Source organism: Poecilia reticulata, linkage group LG5 (assembly GCF_000633615.1).
Source record: "Poecilia reticulata strain Guanapo linkage group LG5, Guppy_female_1.0+MT, whole genome shotgun sequence".
NCBI classification, from domain to species: domain Eukaryota; kingdom Metazoa; phylum Chordata; class Actinopteri; order Cyprinodontiformes; family Poeciliidae; genus Poecilia; species Poecilia reticulata.
Window position 1 is genome coordinate 25,201,024 of NC_024335.1, and position 22,370 is coordinate 25,223,393.

Genomic DNA, 22,370 nt, shown 5'->3' on the forward strand with positions numbered 1-22,370 from the left:
GGGCGCCGATCTATGTTTTTGCATCCACCTGAATAATGTGTAGTTGCGCCACTGAGTGCAGGGGTGGGCTTCCTCTTTTCTAGAGCGTTCACCCCAAACTCAACAGAAGTAGAACATGTCATTCAGGGGAGGTGTCTTTTAGTTAAGACAAAGTTTGATCGTTTTAGTATAGTTTTTATTAATATTTATGCTCCTATCACCAATGCAGAGAAAGAACTCCACACAGCCCTCCTCAGCATGCAGGGCCAGAAGTCCCCGGGCATTGACGGGCTCACGGTTGAGTTCTACAAGGCCTACTGGGACATTGTGGCAAAAGACCTGCTCGACGTCTACAATGAAAGTCTGTCCACCGGTTCACTCCCCTTGTCCTGCTGCATGGCGGTCATCACCTTGCTGCCCAAAAAGGGTAACCTGCAGGACATCAAGAACTGGCGCCCTGTGTCCCTCCTCTGCACTGACTACAAGATCCTCTCCAAGGCCCTGGCCACTAGGCTGGGGAAAGCTATGGAGCAGGTCATCCACTGGGATCAGACCTATTGTGTCCCCAGCAGGTCCATGGCAGATAAGATCTACCTGATTCGGGACGTTTTGGAGGTCTCCGGTTCATTGGGTTTACAAACTGGCTTGATTTCATTAGATCAAGAAAAGGCATTTGACCGCGTTGAACACGGCTTCCTCTGGAAAACCATGAGGGGGTTTGGGTTCAGCGAGGGTCTCATTGCTAAGATCCAGGTACTATACAGTGACATTGAAAGTGTGCTGAAGATCAACGGTAGCCTATGTACTCCTTTTAGGGTGTGTAGAGGCGTTCGACAGGGCTGCGCGCTCTCGGGGATGCTCTACGCTCTCTCCCTGGAACCCCTCCTCCGGAAAATACGCTCGAGTGTTTATGGTTTGGTTTTACCTGGTTTTAAGAACAATATGGTTTTATCTGCCTACGCTGATGATGTTGTTTTTATAAAAAAATCAGCAAGATGTAAATGTTTTAACCAAGATCACAGAAAAGTTCTCTGCACTGTCTGCTGCGAGGGTGAACTGAGGAAAGAGCGAAGCCCTGGCTGTCGGCGAATGGTCTGCTGGGCTCCCGGTTCTCCCTCAAGGTCTTATTTGGAAAAGAGATGGTTTTAAATATCTTGGTGTGTTTTTAGGCAGTAAAGATATTGTAAATAAAAACTGGGAAATTGTCGAGCAGAAAATAAAAAAAAAATTGTCAAAATGGAGGTGGCTGCACTCCCAGATGTCATACTGGGGCAGAGTGTTGGTTTTAAATAACCTCGTAGCATCACAGCTGTGGCACAAACTCAATGTTTTAGACCCACCACATGGCCTGCTTTCAAAAATACAGTCAGAGATGGTAAATTTTTTTCTGGAACGGTCTACACTGGGTGCCACAGTCTGTGTTGTTTTTATCAAGAGAAGAGGGTGGCCAGGGCCGTGTCCACCTGGCCAGCAGAACAACTTTTCGTCTACAGTTTATTCAGAAATACCTGACAGGATCTCCTGTGTGGAGGGATGTGGCCAGCTGTATCCTCAGACGTGTTAACTTTCTGGGGCTGGATGCTGCTCTGTTTTTAACTGATTTTAGTCTTTTAAAGCTGAAAGGGTTGCCTCAGTTTTATCAGGGTGTTTTTTAAATCCTGTGCTCTTTTTAAATTGGAAAGAGCAAAAACGCATGATTCCCTGCATTGGTTTTTAGAAGAGCCTTTGGTCTGTGGGTCCAGACTGGACATGTGTCGCGGCACAATACCAGGACTGTCGGAGGCGCTGTGCAAGTCCAAGATGACGACCATGAAACATCTGGTGGAGGCAGCTGGACCGGATCTCTCCAGCGCCCAGGCCGTTGCTACTCTGCTGGGGGTCCGGTCCACTAGACTTGTGCAGCGCTTCCTGGACCGCTTGAGGGAGATGATGATGGCCGGGGAGAGGCATCTCCTACATCTCCTTCAGGAACAAAAGGCTTCACCGGATCCGACAGACCCGGTCCCTGATGTGACCCTGAACACCGGCTTTACAAACGACAGCGGTCCCCTACTAGCCAGCAGCGACTCAGATGAGCCTCCAGAGTATGGGTCCCAAAGTACTCTATAAAAACTGTGTCAAAGTCAAAAATGAAAAAACTCTACGAAAAAGACCAGTGTGCGTGTGGGCAGACCGCCTGGGAGGACAGACCCCTCAGTGGAGGACCCTATACAAACCGGCGATAAAAAAACGGACTGGCGACCTCCAATGGAGGATTTTACACGGCGCCATCGCCACCAACTCGTTTTTATCGGTTTTTAGTCCAGGGGTTTTAAATGAGTGTCCTTTCTGTGGTCTGTCTGAGAGTATTTTTCATGCTTTTATTAATTGTAAGAGACTGATGACATTTTTTAGTTTATTGATGAGTGTTTTTAGCTGTTTTGGCATTGTTCTTTATTTATGTATGGACTGCGTTTTAACAAAGCCAACAAACCAAAAGGCCAGATTTAAAATTTTTTAATTGCCGAAGCCAAAATGGCGATTTATTTATCACGAAGAGACAGACTCCAGGCTGGTCCTCGTCTTGATGCCGTGGCTCTGTGGAAGTGCAACGTCAAAGCTAGGCTGGAGTTTTGCTTCCACAGAGCCACTGGGAATATGAGAGCTTTTATACAGCTATGGGGTTTTAACGATGTACTGTGCACCATTTCTAATCAGGGAGAACTAAATTTTAACAAGCTGCTAATGTAAATATTTATTGTTTTTATTTGGTTTTCATTGACCTGATTATTATGTAACAGTTTATTGTCTAAATCATTGTAAATAGACGTTTTGTTAAAAATAAAAAAAAAATCATCTTCTTCTCACAGAACATTTGATTTGGATCAAAACAAACAAAAAAACGAAGAAAACAAAAGCAAAACTGAGCCGTTTATTTTGTAAAGTAGTTGCTTTTGATAATCTCATTAAAAAGCAAAGTGAAATCTGCGCGGATCTGTCAATCACGGTTTAATCCGAGGTTGCTCGGGCAACCTGCAAATGCTTCCTGGGTCAAAAGGTTATTTGGCACCTCAGTCTAGTTAAGAAATGGGATCAGGGGTCAAAACCGTCAGCCTCTTTACATCTCGGGGGTGTCGTGGGGGGGCAGTTCTAACAGCCAGATTGAGTTTGAAGGTCAAGGTCAACCCTATGGCGATGGTAATATGTCTTTCTTCACATCATGCCTGTTCGCTCAAAACCTTTTAAAAAACACAACAGCGTTATTTCAGCCACGTTTTGTTGTTTTGTTTTGATCAGGGAAGAGATTCGCCGGCCAATAGTGGATTGTTTATCAGGACAGAACTCGGCATCCAGCTTTCTTTGGTTGTTTTTTTTTTTTGTTTTTTTTTTAGCTAAACAAGTACTTGAAATACGGGCATCCATTCAGGGATATGAATTCACCACTCTGCACTGAATAAGGGCCAAACCCGGGACAGACGTGGCCCTTCAGCCCCTACCTCCAAGCACAGTCATTAGTGAGTGTAAATTATACAGTGTCTCACGCTGGACAAACAATATGTCAATGTTCTCAAATGTTAGCGGGTTGCTGAGGTCGCGGCAATTAACGTGGCCGGTGTTGTGTTTGTTCATCAGGACAAAAACTGGGAATTAATGATTCTGCAGTTTGCCTTTGGTTTTATACTTTTGGGGACTGGATCGCCTGCAGCTTTGGTCGCTTTCCCCGGGTTTGCAAAAAAAAGAAAAAAGGCAAACGGCGAAGAGACGGAGCGGTTCAGCTCCTTGTGAAGGAGTAACCTGAGAAAGCGGGGCCTGTTTTGTAGTAATCCAATTCAGGTCCCCGGTTATTAAACACACCTGCTCCACATATGAGCTATGTCATGCTAAACAATGACTGCATTGATATGGGAAATCAATTTGTGCCTTTATAGATCCTGTAAACGCACAGGCTGGAGGCACAGATGAATGCCTGCAGCTTAATTACACCCCACATCTTGGCGGCGCATGCCACTCGTGGCAAAAGAGCAACGTTAGCTTGTAAAGAGAACCGGGGGAACATTTGATCCTCACGTCTGAACATGCTCTCTTTTGCCGCAAGAACGTACATTCAGGGGAAAGCCAACTTTTTTATGGCTTAATTTCCTGCTAAATTTGTAAAGTTGCAGCTCAGTACTTTAATGCTTTTATTTGGGCCATTAAGCAGCATGTTCAGCACCACCTGCTGGATCAACATAATCTCTCTTCTGACAGGGGATATAAAACGTTTGCATCATAATTTTTGTGGGCAGCATCAATTATGTACATATAGTCAAAGTTTTGTCCAAAAGTTTCAAAAATGCCAAAAGGCTGAGGTAACTGAGACTGAAGCCAGCACCATAACTATTAACATCATTATTATCATCATTAATTGTATCAATACCAACAAAACAACAAAGGCATACGTCCTGAAAAAAATGTTGCTAATTTGAGGTCCACAAAGCATCAACCTGTGCCCACTGAAGATCTGAAAATTATAATTGTATTAATTAAATCATGAAATAAGACTTTTTTTGATAGCAGCAAACCTCCTTAGAATAGCTTTTTTTTTTTTACTTATGGCATGCATTTGCTTTACTTATTTATTTCAAATTAAAAATGAAATCAAATGAAAAGAAAAAACAATAGGGCTGAGAATGATAGTGGTTATTAACCTGAAAAGGAGAGAAGACTGATGGATACACTTTATGCATTATAAATGCTTAAATGCATTTATAATGCATTTAAGCTAAGCGACTGTTGCTTTTTCAAGGTAGCAGCTGACAGATTATGCAATGCTGAAGCAAAACTACCAGGGCGAGCTAGGAAATAAACACAGAAGCAGCACACTTTGAACTTTCTTTGAAAGAAAGTTCAAAGTTCAACGAGACAAAGATAAACTTTTTGGTGCCTCATTATCACGACTTTTATATCTTGCTATGAGATACTTTTATGTTTAAACAAGATACTTATGGATTACGGCTTCTTAAGGCACAAAGGGATTACTTCTGACTTTTCTAAATAACACTCAAACATCCTGCAAGGTGTTGCTGTGTTACTGTTGTGCTGAAAACAAAAACAAGCAAGATATAAAACTCGTTATAACTAGTTTTATTTTGATAATTTTCCTGCACTTATTTTCTACCTCTGGCAAGTCAACACTTTTGTAATGCTATGCTAACAGGAGCTTAACATGTCATTATTGGTTAAAACTCAAACATTAACATGCTAGCTATGAAGAGTGAACCTTTTCTATACTATAGCTGTATCATATGCTAGCACTGATATCATATGCTAACGTTTGTAATCATATGCTAGCACTGATATCATATGCTAACGCTTGTTATCATATGCCAGCACTGATATCATATGCTAAAGTTTGTTATATGCTAGCACTGACATTATATGCTAACATTTGTAATCATATGCTAGCACTGATATTATATGCTAACGTTTGTAATCATATGCTAGCACTGATATCATATGCTAACGCTTGTTATCATATGCTAGCACTGATATCATATGCTAAAGTTTGTTATATGCTAGCACTGATATTATATGCTAACCTTTGTAATCATATGCTAGCTCTGATATCATATGCTAATGTTTATCACTGCATATTAGCTAGCAGTAGCTAACAACATATAAGCCAACAGTTTGCTGCTATACCAGAGTTTTAATGCTAACGCTAAATGAGGCTAATAATATAAATGTAATAGATTGACTTTTATCTAACAGTTTTCATAGATTTGACAAGTACCTGTCATGTTATAGAGTAAATACAGACTGCAGTTTGAGAATACAATACTGCCGTGATTCAAACTCATTACTCTCATTACTAAATTAATATATCGATGTTCAAACTGTTGTATTTCAACAAAGAAGGGTCTGTAAGCCATTTTAATCAACTTTAAAACAGATTTTTTTTCCATTTCCAGTGCTTTGATTTGCATTATGAAGGTTTGCAAGGTTTGTGGGTCAAGACGCTTTTAGAATTTCTTCAGGCAAAACTCCGGTCCTGTTGGGCCAAACCAGGCATATCAGGTAGAATACTGGGAGTTCAGGAAATCTGAGAGGGTAGTAACAACTTAGACAGATCAGACCAGGCCTCTCTGAAGTCCACAAAGGTCCAGCTAAAACTCTCCTTACTTTGTCACCATATGTCACTCCCTACTTCTATTTCATATCTGTAAATATGTTATTTGTTGCTGATTTGCTTAAACCATACTATGTTTTTTTTGCACCAGTGAAATGCATAAAAATGCTAAAATCTCATGTGAATTATATTTCACTTGCATTTTGTTATCTTAAAACATTACTGGAAACATTATTACGACGACCTTATTCCCATTTGTTTTGGCTTTGATCCTGATTTGGATCAGTTGACAATATGACAGAATGAGACCCATAAGTGATTTCTTCCTGTTAAAGTATTTATCAGTCAGTTTTCCTTAGTGAACCATGAAAATAATACAGAAAGATGAAAGCTACCGAAGCAGATGTTGAAACTTATTCCTGCCAGGCAAGAAATGATGCAATGTCAGCAGCTACAAAAGGAACCAAAACTACAAATGCAAAATGGGGAAACAACCATCAGCTGTGCACTGAGCAGATAATTACTCACACTGTTATCTTTTGACAGGTAAAAAGGACGGGAATGTTCTCAAAATCCCTTCTTTGTGCAGTTAAACACAGCTAAATGTAACACTTTAGTAGCTGAAATCTGTCAGCTTCACTAAGTTATTGCTTCTGATGGATGATTAAAAGCCAAGACAGTTTTATTATAGCAGCCGGCATTCATGTTTAAATGAAAATATATTTTTAAAACTACAATACCAACTTCTGTCAATGTACACTAAATCAGGTAAATCAGGTAAATCCTTACTCTTAACAACACGGCATAAAATCTCAGTAAAAAAGTCAGAGCAAGTCTTCCCCCGACTGCTTTTTCTTTCTTTTCTCCGCCAAAGGAGCCGATTTGTTTGATATTCCTCCTCAAGTGTCTGCAGCCTGCTTCATTGTTGCAGCTGCTTATTTCCCAGTGGTATAATTGCAGCATATGCAGTGCATGAATTTTACTGCCAACACACGGTAGGCCTGCAGGTGGGCCTATCAAACATCTGGTTGACTCCCTGGGTACCTGCGTTCCATAGTTAGCCTCCTATACATGCATGCAAGGGGAGGCATATAGAATATAGGGGTTTTATTCACAGCGCCATCTGTTCGTTTTCATACAATCGCAGCCCATTTAAATGGTTTTAGCTGTAATGTCACTGAGGCGTAGATGAGAACGGAGCCAGTTAAACTGTTAAAAACAGATGGATGGGGGAAGCTGAGTAAAACAATGAATCGGTCAGTTCAAAAAGTGATAAATTCTTTGTTAATTAACTATTAATTAAAGTAGTTTTTTCCACAAGCTTTCTCACAGTTTACGTCACGCTGGCTGTTGCAGGGGCAAAATCTTCTGTTTCTGTCAATGTTTCTCAAGTAACCCAACGAAAACCAAAGAGGAAAATAAATTAGTGTCAGTGTGAATGATGAAGCGACTTCTACGTCAAGTAGATTCACATCTTAGCGCTGCGTTTTCCGCGCAACTGAAGTGCAGCGCGATGCAGTTTGAGCAAAGTTTGCATGACACACGGACACGAAGGGAAACGCCGGGCGAAAACAATCAGCTCAGATGGTGCAGGGAGGGAAACTCTTTTGTGAATGCCCAAATGGATGACGCATAATGGCACAAACCTAGATAGGAGTTTCATTTGCATATATATTTATAATTTCTTTTCTTAATGGGAAATGCAAATGTGCCATTTTGCAGCAAATGTGTGTGTTTGGGACTCTTCTCGTTGAATAAATGTGACTCTAGGGTATCCCCACGCACCTCGGCATATTAATCATCGTGACACGTTCACGACCCTTCTAATAAGACAGGGGCCACGGCAAACCCCCTCAAACATCCCATCCAGCCCCGGCCCCGCTCCCTCTTTGTCTCTCAGCCGGTCCCCAGGGAGCGGAGAGGATGGTGGGGGAGGCCGGGCTCGGGCTGAGGGCGGAGGGGGCGGCGGGGCGCAGGGGCTTGTGTTTGTGTGTGTGTGAGAGAGAGCGTGTGTGTGAAGTTAGACCCCTTCATTCAAAGGTCTCCCTCGGGACAACGGCAGGCACAAGACTCCTATTAGGACTGAGCACGGTAGCCCCCCAGGAGCAACAAAAGACACCTCCTAATGCTCCCTGTTCTAGCTCAGTGAACACGCACACATGGAACCAGGCAGCCCCACATAAACACACAACACACACGGCCTCCAAACTGCTTCGGCGGCGAACACACTCCCCGCTCATTGTTTTTAGTGTTACACATGTTTGCATTATGAGCGCGTTCGCCGGGCAGCGGGACGGGAAGAGCAGTGAAGTGCGATAAGGTGGACAGCTGGACAGCACGAGGCATGCCGGGTGTCACTGCTGCTGTTTGTGTGCGTCCACACATGCATGCCAAACACAATGTGGGTCTGTCGCAGCCAGAACCTCTTACGTACTTTACATATGCTAATAAATGACGAACACTTCCAAATGGTTTTAATTAAGCTGAATTTACTGACAGCACGGCTGAGGAGGCCGTCGGGTTTTAGGAAACGGTGTTTATTTTTTGTCAAATTAACTTAATGTTTTTTTTTTTTACATTTGCATTCAGTTAAACCAGTTTAACCAAGAAGTAAGCAAAAAATAAGATAATTTAGCTAAAACCAGCAGAGTTTTGTCGTGCATATATCTGATCTCTTCTGTGATGTTTGTGCTGCAGTAACAAAACGTGAATTTAATTTTGGTTTCAAATGGCATGCATCTTAATCATGCATGAATTATGATCCTTTGTCTCAGGATTTTCTTTCCAATTTTTTTTTTTTATTTTCTTAAGGCACGAAAAAAGGTAGGAAAAAAGAATTTTGTAAAAAAAAAAAAAATAATATTTTATGTTTTTTAGTTGATCAATTGTAATTTTCTCCAAATACAAAGTTGTTATTTAAAAAATACATCAATAGTATTGTTCTTTAGGGTTATCTGATGTCACAATATTTTTTTTACCCGCCAGAGTAAGAAGGAGAGACCGGGTCAGTCGGCCATATTGGATTTAACAAAAATAACTTCTTGCATTTGCAGCTGATGGCCAGCAGTTGATGGTGTATTTTATGATCCATTAGTGTCCACTTCAGTGGTCTGTGTGCATTTATAACATAAAAATCCAGAAGAAGCACAAGAAAATGGCTTTTAGACAGCTGTCCACTGTAGTGACCACCATGCATGAAAGGGTTAAAACTTCTGCATAACTAGCAACGAATCTCAATCCTGAATTTGATGCAGTTGATCATAAACTAAAAATGAGCAGGCTGTCAACAAAGATCACCTGGCGTTCCTCAGGGCTCTATTCTCAGTCCATATTTATTCATCCTCCACTCGGCTCAGGTCACATGTTGTCCTGATTAAACACAGCTTTAGATTCTTGTGTCGCCACATGACCATAATAAATTACTGAGTCTGTGACTGGAATTACATTTATGACTTTATTTGTCAGAATTTCCTCTAGCTTCCTGCAGAAAACTCAGAAGTCACTGAATTGATTCAACTCCCTCAGATCTTGGGTGTTAACGTTGACTCTAAAATATTAAATTAGTCTTCTGTTATTCAAAACACATTATTGGAATAAACAGTTTCCTGACACATATAAACTGGTAATGCTTTTATTTTCAGTAAGTTAGATTACTAAAACAGCGTCTTTACTTAGTACAAAGGCACTAAGTTTATGTAAAAGTTATGTAATCAGATTTTATTAATGGTTTGATAAAAAAGGACGTCGTCTCATACTGTTCTCAAACACGTGCAGAAAAGTGTTTTCTTGCCATTAAAGGGATCAGGTTCATGTTGGTGTCCAGTTTTCAGCAGGTTTCCTCTGATACTTTTGATCAATAAGTTGCTAGATTTCAATATTTAAGGGCCTCTTTGCCATCACCCTAATCTTTATGGCCAGGTTGCTCCAAAATATTGCAGTCAGAAAGGAGCATGTTGGTTAAAGTTACAGATAGTTTTGAACCTAAATCTGTCAGGAGAATTTATAATTTCTATCCTTACTGATGGCAAATATAATCGCAGTGAATTCATGAAAACATCAGACGTCCATGTAAAAGTCTTTCTGGATCATCAAACGCTGCAAATAACACAGACGCTGCTGACGTCTGAGGTTAAGAGAATCATTATTCTCATTATCAAAGACTGATGGATTTATTTGTTAGTAACGCTTTTGATTTAACATTTCATGTAAGCAGGTTGTTACTTTAAAAATGTGGGTTTTTTTGTGTCTCTATTGAAAAACACAAAAATATAAAAAATAAAAATCTATGTTAACGCATCTATGGGAAGGAACCAGTTACATTTAGACTCACATTTACTTGAGTAACCTTTTGGGAAAAAGTAACTTCTAAGAGTAGATTTACGGCATCGTACTCTCCGCTTTTACTTGAGTAAAATTATTATAAAGTACTTAATCCACATAAAGCAACTTTACTGAAATTAGAAAAAAGATAATTTAGCCAAAACTGCACCGGATGTGGAGAGCTAAATGTTGTTTTAAAGTGAGTATTCTTATTTCTACATGAGTTTTAATGTTTTAATTATGTTTTTCTTTTCTGTTCAGTCATTTGAAGGTTGAATAAATATTCAGTTAACAGGAGATATTGTCACTGGAAACACTTTAGTAACATGTTCTAATAAACCTGCTGCAGGTGTTGGTTTCACTGGGTTTATGTGTTAAAATTTTGATTTTGAAAAGTTTAATTTGTTATTTTGCAGTTGTGTTATTTATCTATGTTATGATTTCATGTTAATCGACAAAATAAAAACATGAATCTTGATTAGATTTCACGATGTTAAAGATATATTTCTTTGTCTGAAATCTATCAGTCTTATAAAAACATCTTTTATCATGAAATATATTTTCATATTTCAATGAAACTTTAGACTTTGCCTCTTTGAAAACATCTTTATTTAAAAAAAAAATACTAAATCCAATGATATTGTCAGTATTTGGGTCACCTTTCTATCAAACACTCTTTAAAATAACCTCTTGAATGACCTCTTTTTAGCTTCTACTGGAGTAAAAACGTGAAAACTGAAAATACGTTGAGGCAGATCTGCCGTTTCTTGAGTTAAATTTTTGGATTCTCTCCCCTCCTCTGGCTCTGGGTCACTTTGACTTTGTTTTTCTCCGGCTCTTTGGCAGATTTGTGTTTTGAAAGCCGCCATTAAACACAGCCGTTACGTAAGCAGCCCTGTGTGCAGCGGGGGACCGTTTGAGAGTCCGGCCTTGTTACTGTACAGCATCGTTTTTACTGGAACTGAGAATCCACAATGGTGTCCATGGTTTTGACACTTTAACGGTCTGGTTCTGCTAAACAGAAACTCTTATTTTAGAGGAACTTTTCAAGCTTGTCACTGGTTACTCAGAGAAACAAACAGATAAGCTTATTTGATGTTTAGCTGGTTTCTTCTGTAAATTACACCCAACAGAGGCGCAGAAACTGTGAACTCAAGTCAACTGCTTTCATCTACAACCAACAATATTTTATTTCTGAATATTGATTTGTCTTGAGTTGTGAGACTGAAAGTCCAATCAGGAAAATTAAAATATTCTGCAGAATTTGCCTTTAAGGAAACTAAAGTCATTCCAAATATTACAGCAAAGCTGTCAACATAAAGTGGAGCTCTACCAAAAATAATTTTAGAGTTTATTACCACAGGATCATCATGCAATATCAGGGTTTATAAAATGAGCCGTCACTCAACAACATGATTATATGACGTCAGATTACGGTGTGTTAACATAGATTAAAATCTCTTTTATTCTATGTTTTCTGAGTTCAGAACACATTAGAAAAAAAAAATTCTTCTCTGTACCAAAATAGGCCTAATTTATGAATGCAACATATTTTATTTTAATAAATCATATTTAAACATTTGTTTTGAAACTAAAGTCATTGATTCTTAAAGAGTAAATCTCCATGGTTGTTGTTGTTTTTGTGACAGACTGACTCAAATGCTGCTGCTGCTAATCCTGGTTATTAGAAGTAACAAAGCAATAAAGTTACATTTATAGATATGCAGATGACACTATCATTTACCACTATGGACTCTTAAATATGTATAAATTAACTGATTATGATTTCTTATAATTGCCTAGCCAGATACAGATTGCAACATAAGTTACAGGAATCTTTCAGATATTTAAAATAAACATAAAAGCCGCATTTAAGTGTTTTATATTTGTCTAAAATGAGAAGAGATCCTTTTTCTTACCTATTACCATCTGGATAGACGCGCACTGAGACCTGCACTGGTTGAATACTAAAAAATCCAACCGTTTTCTGATCAGTGAACTCACCATACCAAAGTATTTATAGGTCAGACTGACAAAAACACTCTTCGGTGTGGAAGTTGTTATTGTGGGAAGAAGACTCAGGTAATTTCAGTATCAGAGAAAAATAACCTTTTTTTTCTTTACAGAGGCTTCTCTGCTTTTCTTTCAGGCTGAAACATTTAAAAAGGGATCGAGACTTTGGTAAATAACAGGAACTGAGGGAATTACATCACAGTTGTTCTGCTCATGAAGAAATTTTATTTGGAAATGTTAACTCAAAGTTAAGGCTCTGATAACTTTATGGGGAATTTTCATGGAGACAGATGTTTAGTTAGTAAAGCTAATTGTGCCAAGAGCTAACACAAGATGCTAAAGACAGTCCGAAATGTCAACTCTGTAATTAGTTGAGATTTCTAAACAAGAATGTTTCAAAACATTCCTGTTTTGGTCCTAATATGTGGGTAACTAATGAGATTAAATCCTTAGGTCTGTTTGGTATTAGTTTGTTTTTATTTGTGCTGAAGTTGAGCAGTCCTGAGGATTTTGTTGTATTTGGAGGCTTATAGCAACGCAAAGCATTTCCATGCGACTCTGAGCTCAGAAAACTTTTATTTCCACATGTTTCCAGATGTTTCCAGCAGCCACTGGGTATCAGAGAAGGTAGACCCTGGACGGGTTCCCAGTCCATCCCAGTAACCAAAGATAACCCACAGATGAATACACAGAACATGCTAACTCCACCCTGAAAGGTGCTAGACTAGGATATGAACCCATGACCTTCCTGTTTAAACATAACAAGGCTATAAATATGTATTAATTTATAGTTGACCTGGAGAAATTTGAACTGGTTAAAACTGATAATGATCCATAGGTGTTTAGATTAATCTCTTGTTTTGACCTTTTCCGGCTTATTTATTCAGATCTACTTTTCATTCCTCTGTGTTTCACTTCCTGGTTTATTATTAGTTGAGTTTCCCTTGTATTGGCGTTTCTTTCCATTTACTCTTTATGTCAGTTTCAGTTTTTTTCCTTACATTTATGGTTTTTCTGTCTCAGGTTCTCTCTTCCTCAGGCTGCCACCATGCTTCCCCTCCCAGCTGTTTCACATCTCCTAATTTCTCTCTGCCTGCTCTGCTTACCTCTGGTTAGTCTCTGGTTTATATCTCTACTCTAAACATTTAAGCCTGGTTATCCTCATTATTCTCTGCTGGTTCCTTCATCGGTTTTCCCTGTGATCTGCATTTCCATTACAAAAGCGTACAAATCTTTGCCTATATTCAGCTAATGTAAAAAAATATTTTGCAATTGTAGTGTTTTGATTAAATCAGGAATGAAAGTTTGTTCACCTGATAAGTCATTAAAAATCCATCTGATAAGTCATTAAAAATCATGACAGCGACAGATGTAAACAGTTGCATGATATATATCCGTATTTCAGTTGTGGTGCCAGCGCTCATCATCCATCAGAGGAGATATCGGCATCTTAATCAGGCGTTGGAGTGACCAGCCAAATGACCAGTCTTAGTGACCAGTCTTACGTATGCGGCATTTTGAGAGAATTGTAGTCACCGATTTTACAGAAGAGTTTTGGATTCAACACTTTCGAATGGCAGCTTTTTATTAACTGTGTTCACCATGAGAGCTCTGGTGAACACTACAATTGCAAAATATTTTTTTACATTTACATTAAAAATCATGACAGCGACTGCCAATTTTATATTTGTCTTATTATTTTTACTTAATTTTATTCCCATTTTGTCATTTATCTACCTGTGATGTGTTTGTTGTGAAGCACTTTGGTCAGCTGAGGTTGTTGTAAATGTTTGATATAAATAAACTTTGACTCGACTCGGCGAATCTCCACATGTGGCGCCACAGAAACACAAATTAAACTACATTAAATTGGCCAAATTTCACAATGCACAAGACAATACATTAGATAGATTGCTGGTGTTTGTAATAAAACCGAAGCAGCGGTTCTAGTGAATAAAAAGTGAACACTACGTCTCCCTGGGCACTTTTTTCACATCTCTGAGGATACAAAGGAAACATTGCTGAAGGCACCAAAATCTGTCATGGTGCCAAATGTTTTCTTTGAAGAAAAAAAAAATCAATGCATCACATTGTGCCAAACTTCCCTCTGAGCATTTTCCCCAACAAAATCTCAAAACTCCTTTCTTCTCTTCCTTTGTGCTTAATAAAAAAATCGCATATGAAACTAGTTGAACCTTAAAGAAAGTCCACAGCTGATGAGGAGAAACACAAACACAGGTGGCAGATACAGCGAGAAGCTGCTCCCCCCTGCGCCTCAGAGAAGAGGCTAATTAAATTTTCATGTCGATAATCAGGAGCTAATCCAGCGTTAATTGTGCTTCTCTCCGACGCAGTGGCTCCCTGGTGGGATCCGACGTTATGCCCACGCAGCGTTTCGTTTGCTTAAACGCCTCTTAGATTTAATGGACTCTTCCATAAACTCATCCTCAGCACCTCCTCACTCACGACCACACAGAAGCCTGAGCTCATCCATCAACAATAATCCCTTCAATGATCTCCATTTTATCTTTTCACCACCCTCCTCCTCCTACTTCTCACCCACGTCCCTACAAAGGGCTTAATTACTGGTGTGAAGTAATTATTTTCTTTATTAGTGAAACGTAACATCTGTTTCAGGTCTTTTTAATTGTACCTATAAAACCCGTCCATTATTTCTGTCCCTTTGGGAAAGGCCTGGGCTGCTTGTTGCTCCCTGCGGACTCCCTCTGCTCCTCATTCAATTTAAGCTGACGCTTCCGACACGCAGAGCCGCCGTCGTGAGCTTTCACGCCGACTTCAGAGGAGCTGAGCTGTTATTTCGGAAAAAGAAAACAGGGTATTTCTCCAAGCTCCCCTGAAGGCTTCAGTGTTTTTGGATTTGTCATTAAACTCTAAAGGAGCATATTCCCAAAAGCAGCAGAGAGCCTAAGGGCCGCAGGGAGCGTGGGAATAGAGGAAGGAGTGAGATTCCTGAAGTTCTAGGGAAATTTTGTCCTTTTATTAATAGACTTTGGTCCCTTTGAAATTTTATTAGCCATAAAGTTGACGGTATGTTGTGCGGCTTCTACAGCCCTGCAGAGCCTCTTCGCCTTAAACAAACTGCGTATTTCTCAGAGCGTCCGAGCAATTCAGCTCCAAGGTTTCTCCTGGCCCTCCGCGGAGGGCAGCAGCTACACAAGAGCAGGTGTCATCGTCAAACTGAGACCTCCGTGGAATAAATAAATCTATAAAAACCTCACATAGTCACCGACTTCCAGCAAACACTGACCAGTTAGCCGAGGACCGTCCGGCTTCTGGAGCTCTGTCCTTTTAGCGCTCTCCCTCTTTATTTTTATGGTTCCTGCACCTTCAGGAAATGACCCTTTTATAGGGTCAACACTATAAAAGACTTGTTTTTTTTGGGAGTGGTTAGTGGACGAGTGTGTGTGTGGGGGTATGTGTGTGTGTAGTGGGGGTATAAGTGTTGAAGTTACTACCGGTTCGTCTTTGGTGCCAAAGAAAGAGACCTGATGAGGCTAATAGTCTTCTCGTCCAATATATCACATAGCTGTGAACTCTGTGACCTTTTTTTGTCAATAGGAGAACTTTTCTCTGGAGTGTGTGTGTGAGACCGGGTGGACGGGGCGTGCACGGCTATCCTTGTGTGTCCAACCAAGAGTGCACATGTGGACATCTGCACTGTCATACCTCAACGTGTGTGTTGACGTGCAAGGCAGCTAGCGCACCCAGAGCTTCATCTCTGCTGGGTGGAAAAAGGTTCTTCTAATAGTTTTAATTAAAGTGCATGAGTGAAATTGATAATAATCTACTAAAAAGCATTTGTTACTGAGGTGAGAAGAGACAGGCTTGATGTCTAAACCTCAGTATTTGGTTAAAATCTTTCTTTAAACTGTTACTTACTTGTTATGTTTGGGCTTAGCTAGTTGAATTTGTTAGTTGATCTGTGTAAAAATTATTATGTCACGTAACTAAAAGATGATTCCTGAGCAGGGGAGTTAATAAAACTGTCTACATACATAGAAAGTCCACATTTTGGACAAATGTTTAAAGGTTCAGATACACAAAACATTGCACAAAATGTTCCCCCTTAAAATCTTTTGTCGACACTTTTTGTTACGCTTCTATGTTTCAGATTATCGAGTAATTCACCTGCCATTCACCAGGTATAGCACTGAAATTAAGATTGTTCACTTTCACTAACCTCACCCAGACAGGAAGTGTCTGAACCGAGAAACTACCCAAACAGCACCTGTCTTACAACATGAACCCAGGCTGAACGATGCCAGACAGAAACTCATCATGAAATGATAAACAAACATTGAGTTTAATCAGAAAAGCTTACAAAGCCGTTCCTAAGGCTTCACTGAATGACACAGAGAGCCTTCATCCTCAGTTAGAGAAAACGTTCAACAGTAATGAACCTCGATTCTAAAAATTACAGGAGGAGAGAATCAGCAACTCATCTGGAAGCTCAGAAAAAGAAACCAGGACAACGTCTGAGAGGCGGCAGAGAACTTCATGGCCCATCTCATAGTTGCAAACATCTTCAATGTTTATTAGGAAAATATTTTGTGGATTGGAGAGACAAACGTCTTTTTTTGTTGTTGTTGTTGTTGAAAGGTGTGTATCCTGTTCGTCTTGCATAACATTAAGACGGCGTTTCAGAAAGAGAACATCACGGCAACGGTCAAACATGGTGGTGGCAGTGTGATGGTCTGGGCCAATTTGTTGCTGCAAGATTAGTAAATAGAGCAGCCATAAACTTTAGCAGAAAATCCAGAAGGAGAACGTCAGGCCATCAGTATGTTGCTTTAAGCTCAATCTTAATGTTAAGTTATAATAACGACACAAGGAATCTTAAAGTCCAGATTTAAACCCAGTTCAGATTCTGTGGTGAGTCGTTAAAAAGGCTGCTCATGTCTGATAAAACTAGTTTACTTTTCCACGGAGTGCCAGGTTGGTTTGGAAAGCTTTTTGTTCACTTAATAAACATAAATAACATTTTGATATCTTTGTTTGGTATTGAAATTTGGGCGATAATGTGAAACATGAGTGTAAATGACAAAAAAGCAAAAACAAAAAACCCCCAAAAACAGAAGAAATCTGTAAGGAAGAAGTTTACTTTTTAACAGTTCTGAAATTAAGACTGGAACGTTCATATTTATCCAGAAAATAAATTTGCTCGAAAAAGACAAAAAACATTCTTATTTTTTTGTAACTCCGACTTGACAACAAGAGACATTAAGCGTAAGGATCTCTGTCTGCAGAATGGGAACATTTCTGGTTTATCGCTAACGTTTCAGAGCATTTCGGGAAATCTCACCACAAGCGCATAAACAAAGAGTGACGCGCAAAAGTAGGATGAGGCAAACAAAGTTTTAAGACTGAGTAGGAGTACGAGTTTCTCAAGAAAACAACAAACTAAGCTCCGAGCCCAATTGCACACTTAAATCTTTGCAAATATTTTAGACTGCATGTCAAATTGCAATAAATAGTGTCGCGGTAAACAGCTTAGCAACGAGTGCCTTTTCATGCAGCATGCGAAGCATTTGTTACAGTAAGCTGTAACGAGGAAGATAGTGCACTAAATCCTTCACATGGTACATATAGACTCATTTTTCCATGATATTTAATTAGAAACCAGGAAGCAGGGTCCTGTTCAACCCCCACTCCAGCATCCACGTACCTTGAGTGAATACTAAGAAGCAACTCAGGCACAGGTCCAATTCAGAATGTATTGTGTGAACCCCCATGGCCCATCAAAGGCAGTGTGCACAACCATGAAAGGGTGATTGGGCTGGAGGTGCGCAGGGAATAGTGTTTGAAGTTTTCCTTCTATATCAGAGAAAGAGAAAAAGGCATTTATAATCCTGTGGGATTGCTAATCACCATGGGCTAAAAAAAAAAAAAAAAAAGAAAACAGGGATGCACTCATTCTCTCTTAACTCTTCCACAAGTGCTGGAGGAAAAAGGGTGAAGAAAGAGGAATAAGGAGCTGCGGGGTACTTGCAGGGGAAGGAGGTGGGGGTGGAACAGGAGGGTGGATGCTGGAAACTGAGGTAAACAGAGGAGGAAAGCAAGGGGCCTTAAACATGACCGATTCGTCTGGATGATCTCGGTCATTAGCCTCTCCTGCTGGCATCATTAATGCACAATTAGGAGGCGTCACGTGCGTCGACGAGGCATCAAATCATTTCTAAACACGTCCTGCAAAGGACTCAAGCAGAGACTTCCAATAAAGTCCAATGACAGAAGGTAACGGGTAACGTAAACAACACGAGGGAAATGTAGCGGGAAAAATCCCAATCTACTTCTCATCGAGCCGGAAAAAGACACATAGAGAGACTTAGAGTGTGTACGAAGCAGCTAGCAGCTTGTATTCCTGACAGCTGGAGAGGGATGCCAGCAAGGGAAAATTCCACACAGCATGATGCTGCCATCGGCACTGATTAGAGCTTGTTTTCCTAAAGGGATGCTTCATGTTTTGTTCCAACAACGTTCCCTTTAACTCTGCAGTCATGTTCACTAAATTAGAATATTCAAATGAGGCTCACACGTCAAATTAGAAGCACCTTTTGAAAAATAACGACCTTTAAACGCATTTTAAAGGTTTAATCTGTTGCTTAATGTTTAATGCTCTCTACACTAAACATTGTTTTTTTATTGGAACGATGTACTTATCCTAAATGTTTTTCATTGCCTGCAAGTGAAAAAAAAAATCATTATAATTAACAAAAATAAAGGCTCTAAATAATGCTTTTCACGTGAGTTACTGAAATGAACAAAAACAAAGGCACAAACAAGCCCACCCCCCACAGCACGATGCTGCCACCACCAGAAAACATTCTGACCTTTTAATCCTCCACTTAGACGGATTTCAGAGCAGCTAGCATGTCTTGTTCTCCTGACAGATGAGAAAGGATGCTCATGAGACACCCGATGCCGTTTAGATAGCCGCTCACAAAGGAAAGAATTATAATTGGAAGTGCGTGCGCAGAATATATTACGTGTGTAAATGTTGTTGAGCCCCACGATTTGCCAGGAAAAGGTCACACACTCCCCTCGACCCTAAGTGTTTCGCTCTTTGTGTACTTGAGGTTAAAAGAGAGAGGGAGGGAGGGAGGGAGAGAGAGAGAGAGAGAGAGAGAGAGAGAGAGAGAGAGAGAGAGAGAGAGAGAGAGGAGGAAAAAAAACTGCGCCTATAAACTCCGCATTTAAAAGGCAAGTACGACCGATGGGGGGGCCTGCTGCATGACGGGGAACAATGGCAGCTTTTTGGACACACTTTTTCTCACTGCGATGAACAGCAGGGAAACCGGTAGAGGCTCCTATAAAAGACCGATAGAGCACAGCTGTCAGGGTTGAACGGTAATTTTATAAAATGTCTCAGAGGGGCCTGCCTGTGGATTTATGGGAAACTATAAGAGGACGAGCAAATTTCCAGGAGGCAACAATCAGAGGGTCCTTTAAATGGGTGACAACTAAAGATTTTAGCTCGTTTAAAAAAATAAATAAATAAATAAAGATAACAGGATGCAGAGAGGGAGGAAAGTCTTAATGTTGTGATTTCAACGCGCGTTTTCTCTCTGTAAAACATAAACGTGGAAACAAGGAAAAAGTTTGACCCTGACTGCTAAATATTCTGCCCCATCATCATTACCACCATCAGCATCACCATCATAAAAACTAACAGGCCATTTAGGAGCTGTTTGCTCCTGGTTGACGTGGGTCCTGATTATTGATTATTCAGATTTGCACTATTTGACAGCCACCTCTAAGCAAGTTCGCTCGGCTTGTTTTATCAGAAAGCTGCACGCAGCCAGAAGAAATGTAAAAAATATGAAGAAAAAAAAAATAGAAAAAAGAAAAGAAGGAGCAACTCCGCTGTCCAAGCTGTCCCAGGTCCGTTTTACGCACAAGGACGCACATTTGGAGACTCATTTGCTAAAGCTACTTACGCTCCGAGGCCATGGTGATCACGGACTCCGTCGTTGCGTGGTACTCGTCCTCCTCCATGAACTCGTCCTGGGCCGACGCGTCTCCCTGGAAGTCGTGGTGGTCCAGGAGCTGCTGCAGCGGGGGCGCCTTGGGCAGCAGCTGGTTGACCACCTCCCGGCTGATGTTGGGCGCCTGCTTCAGGCGCAGCTTGCTCAGGATCTGGGACTTGATGGTCTCCAGCCGCAGCACCTTACTTTGCTCCCTCCAAACGCAGGCGGAGCACTCGTGGGAGCCAGCGTCCTCGTCCAGCAGAGACAGCCCCGCGTCCGTGGGCGGCTCGCTGGCAGGAGGCAGCAGCAGATTGGGCTCGTCGCTCCCTGACAGTCCCAGGAAGATGAGCGCCAGTAAGCATGGGAAGAAGTTGTACCTCGGCATGATGATGGAGGAAACTTTTTTTTCGCTTCTTTCAGTTGATTTATTCCTCAATATATCCTTTCGGGTCCTTGTCTCAGCCTAAAAAAGCCTCCGAATCATTGACATGCATCTAATCCACAATCAGCCCGAAGTGGGTTGCTTTTTTCTTCTTCTTCTTCTTTTCTGCAGCAGGAGGTTCTGAAATAAAGTTTTCAACAAAAAAAAGTGCGTTCCAGTGTGTGACCAGCTCTTTTTGATTGAAAGGTAAATTATCTGCTTGATGAATGCATAGCCAGCTCACTTGCAGCGTGTGATGGTCGCTGTGGGGTCCCCGTGTGCAATGTAGTCCATGGAGGTGTGTGCATGTGCAGAAGTGTCACTGAAAAAAAATGTGCAAGTGCGGTCAAAAAGGGGCTCTTTATATATCTCAGCAGCTCGGTGTCGTAATCCGTCTCCATTGGCTAAGATTGCAACAAAAGGCTTTTAGGTCTGTCACCAAGTCAAGAGGGACAGAGCGAAGGGAGGGAGGACGCGCTGTTATGGGAGCATAAATGTTTTACAGTTCACAGGCAATGCACCTACATTACAAATATTGGCCAATTAATGCATTAGAACAACGAGTGGCTCAAGCTCCGCGCTTTGTTGCTTTTTAAATGGAGTGCATTGAATATGAGCTGAATGAATGGGCTTATCTCCAATTCACCAGATCTCATAAATGACATGAACATTTATGGTGCATTTAAAAAAATAAAAATAAAAACAATCTGCCTTCGCATTCTTCAGTTGTCTCCACCAGTGCATTTTGTGCATTTTGCACATAATGGTTTAATCACGTTAACGAAAAGTGGGGGTATTTATGCAAAGACATTCAATTTAAAGATAAGCACTTAAAATATATATATTTATATATTAACCAGTCTCCAGCAATACACATATAGGAGGAAATGCTTAATATAATAATAATAATATTTTTAAAAAATGCATTTAAATGAATAAAAACAACAATAAAAAATTGTTTTTCAGCTCCAAATTATAATAGATTTCTATTACACCCAACCTTGTGAAAATGGCTTTTGTCAGAGAAATATGTTTAGTGTTATAATTGTTTATATCTTGGTGTCTGCGGGTGTTTTTGGTAAAAGTTTCTATTCCAGAAACATTTTACCGCTTTTAACAGTTTCCTTTGCTGCATTTTTGACTCAACACTGACACCTGCTGGTTCAAAGTGACAGCTGCAGCTTCAACGGCTTCGTTTTCACTGCTCTCTTTAGAGCATCATCAAAAAGTTAATTTATTTTTAGTTTTTTAGTTAAAAACATTATATTCGTGCATGATATAGAATCGTTACTCTAAGAAGGAAATATTTAAGGAATTTTAATTATGATTAAAACATAATTCCCCTTTTGAGAAAATTAAAACATCACATAAACAATAAAAAAATACATATTTGATACAGAAATGTTAAGTTACAGCTTTTACGGTTATATTTCAGCCACTCATATCTTCTACAAGAAGTGTCTGCCACAGACGATCATTGCTAAAGAAGCTGGATACTCACTGAGAAACACAAGCACAGAATTGGAAAGTTGAGTGAAAGGAAAAAGTGTGATAACTGTAT

The 22,370-nt window shown here is 40.2% G+C and overlaps 1 protein-coding gene across 2 annotated transcripts in view; it reads right to left on the reverse strand.

The window, feature by feature from the left end:
- The window catches only part of LOC103465311 (growth/differentiation factor 11), a 37,238-nt gene extending 16,025 nt beyond the window's left edge, over positions 1–21,213 (reverse strand). The window contains exon 1 of one of the 2 annotated variants that reach the window (XM_008409998.2): positions 20,359–21,213. In XM_008409998.2, coding sequence (XP_008408220.1) covers positions 20,359–20,773 — 415 coding nt within the window. In that variant the 5' untranslated portion in view covers positions 20,774–21,213. The remainder of the gene's footprint in view (positions 1–20,358) is intronic. The other variant, XM_008409999.2, reaches the window with a different exon arrangement.
- Between the last annotated feature and the right edge of the window lie 1,157 nt (positions 21,214–22,370).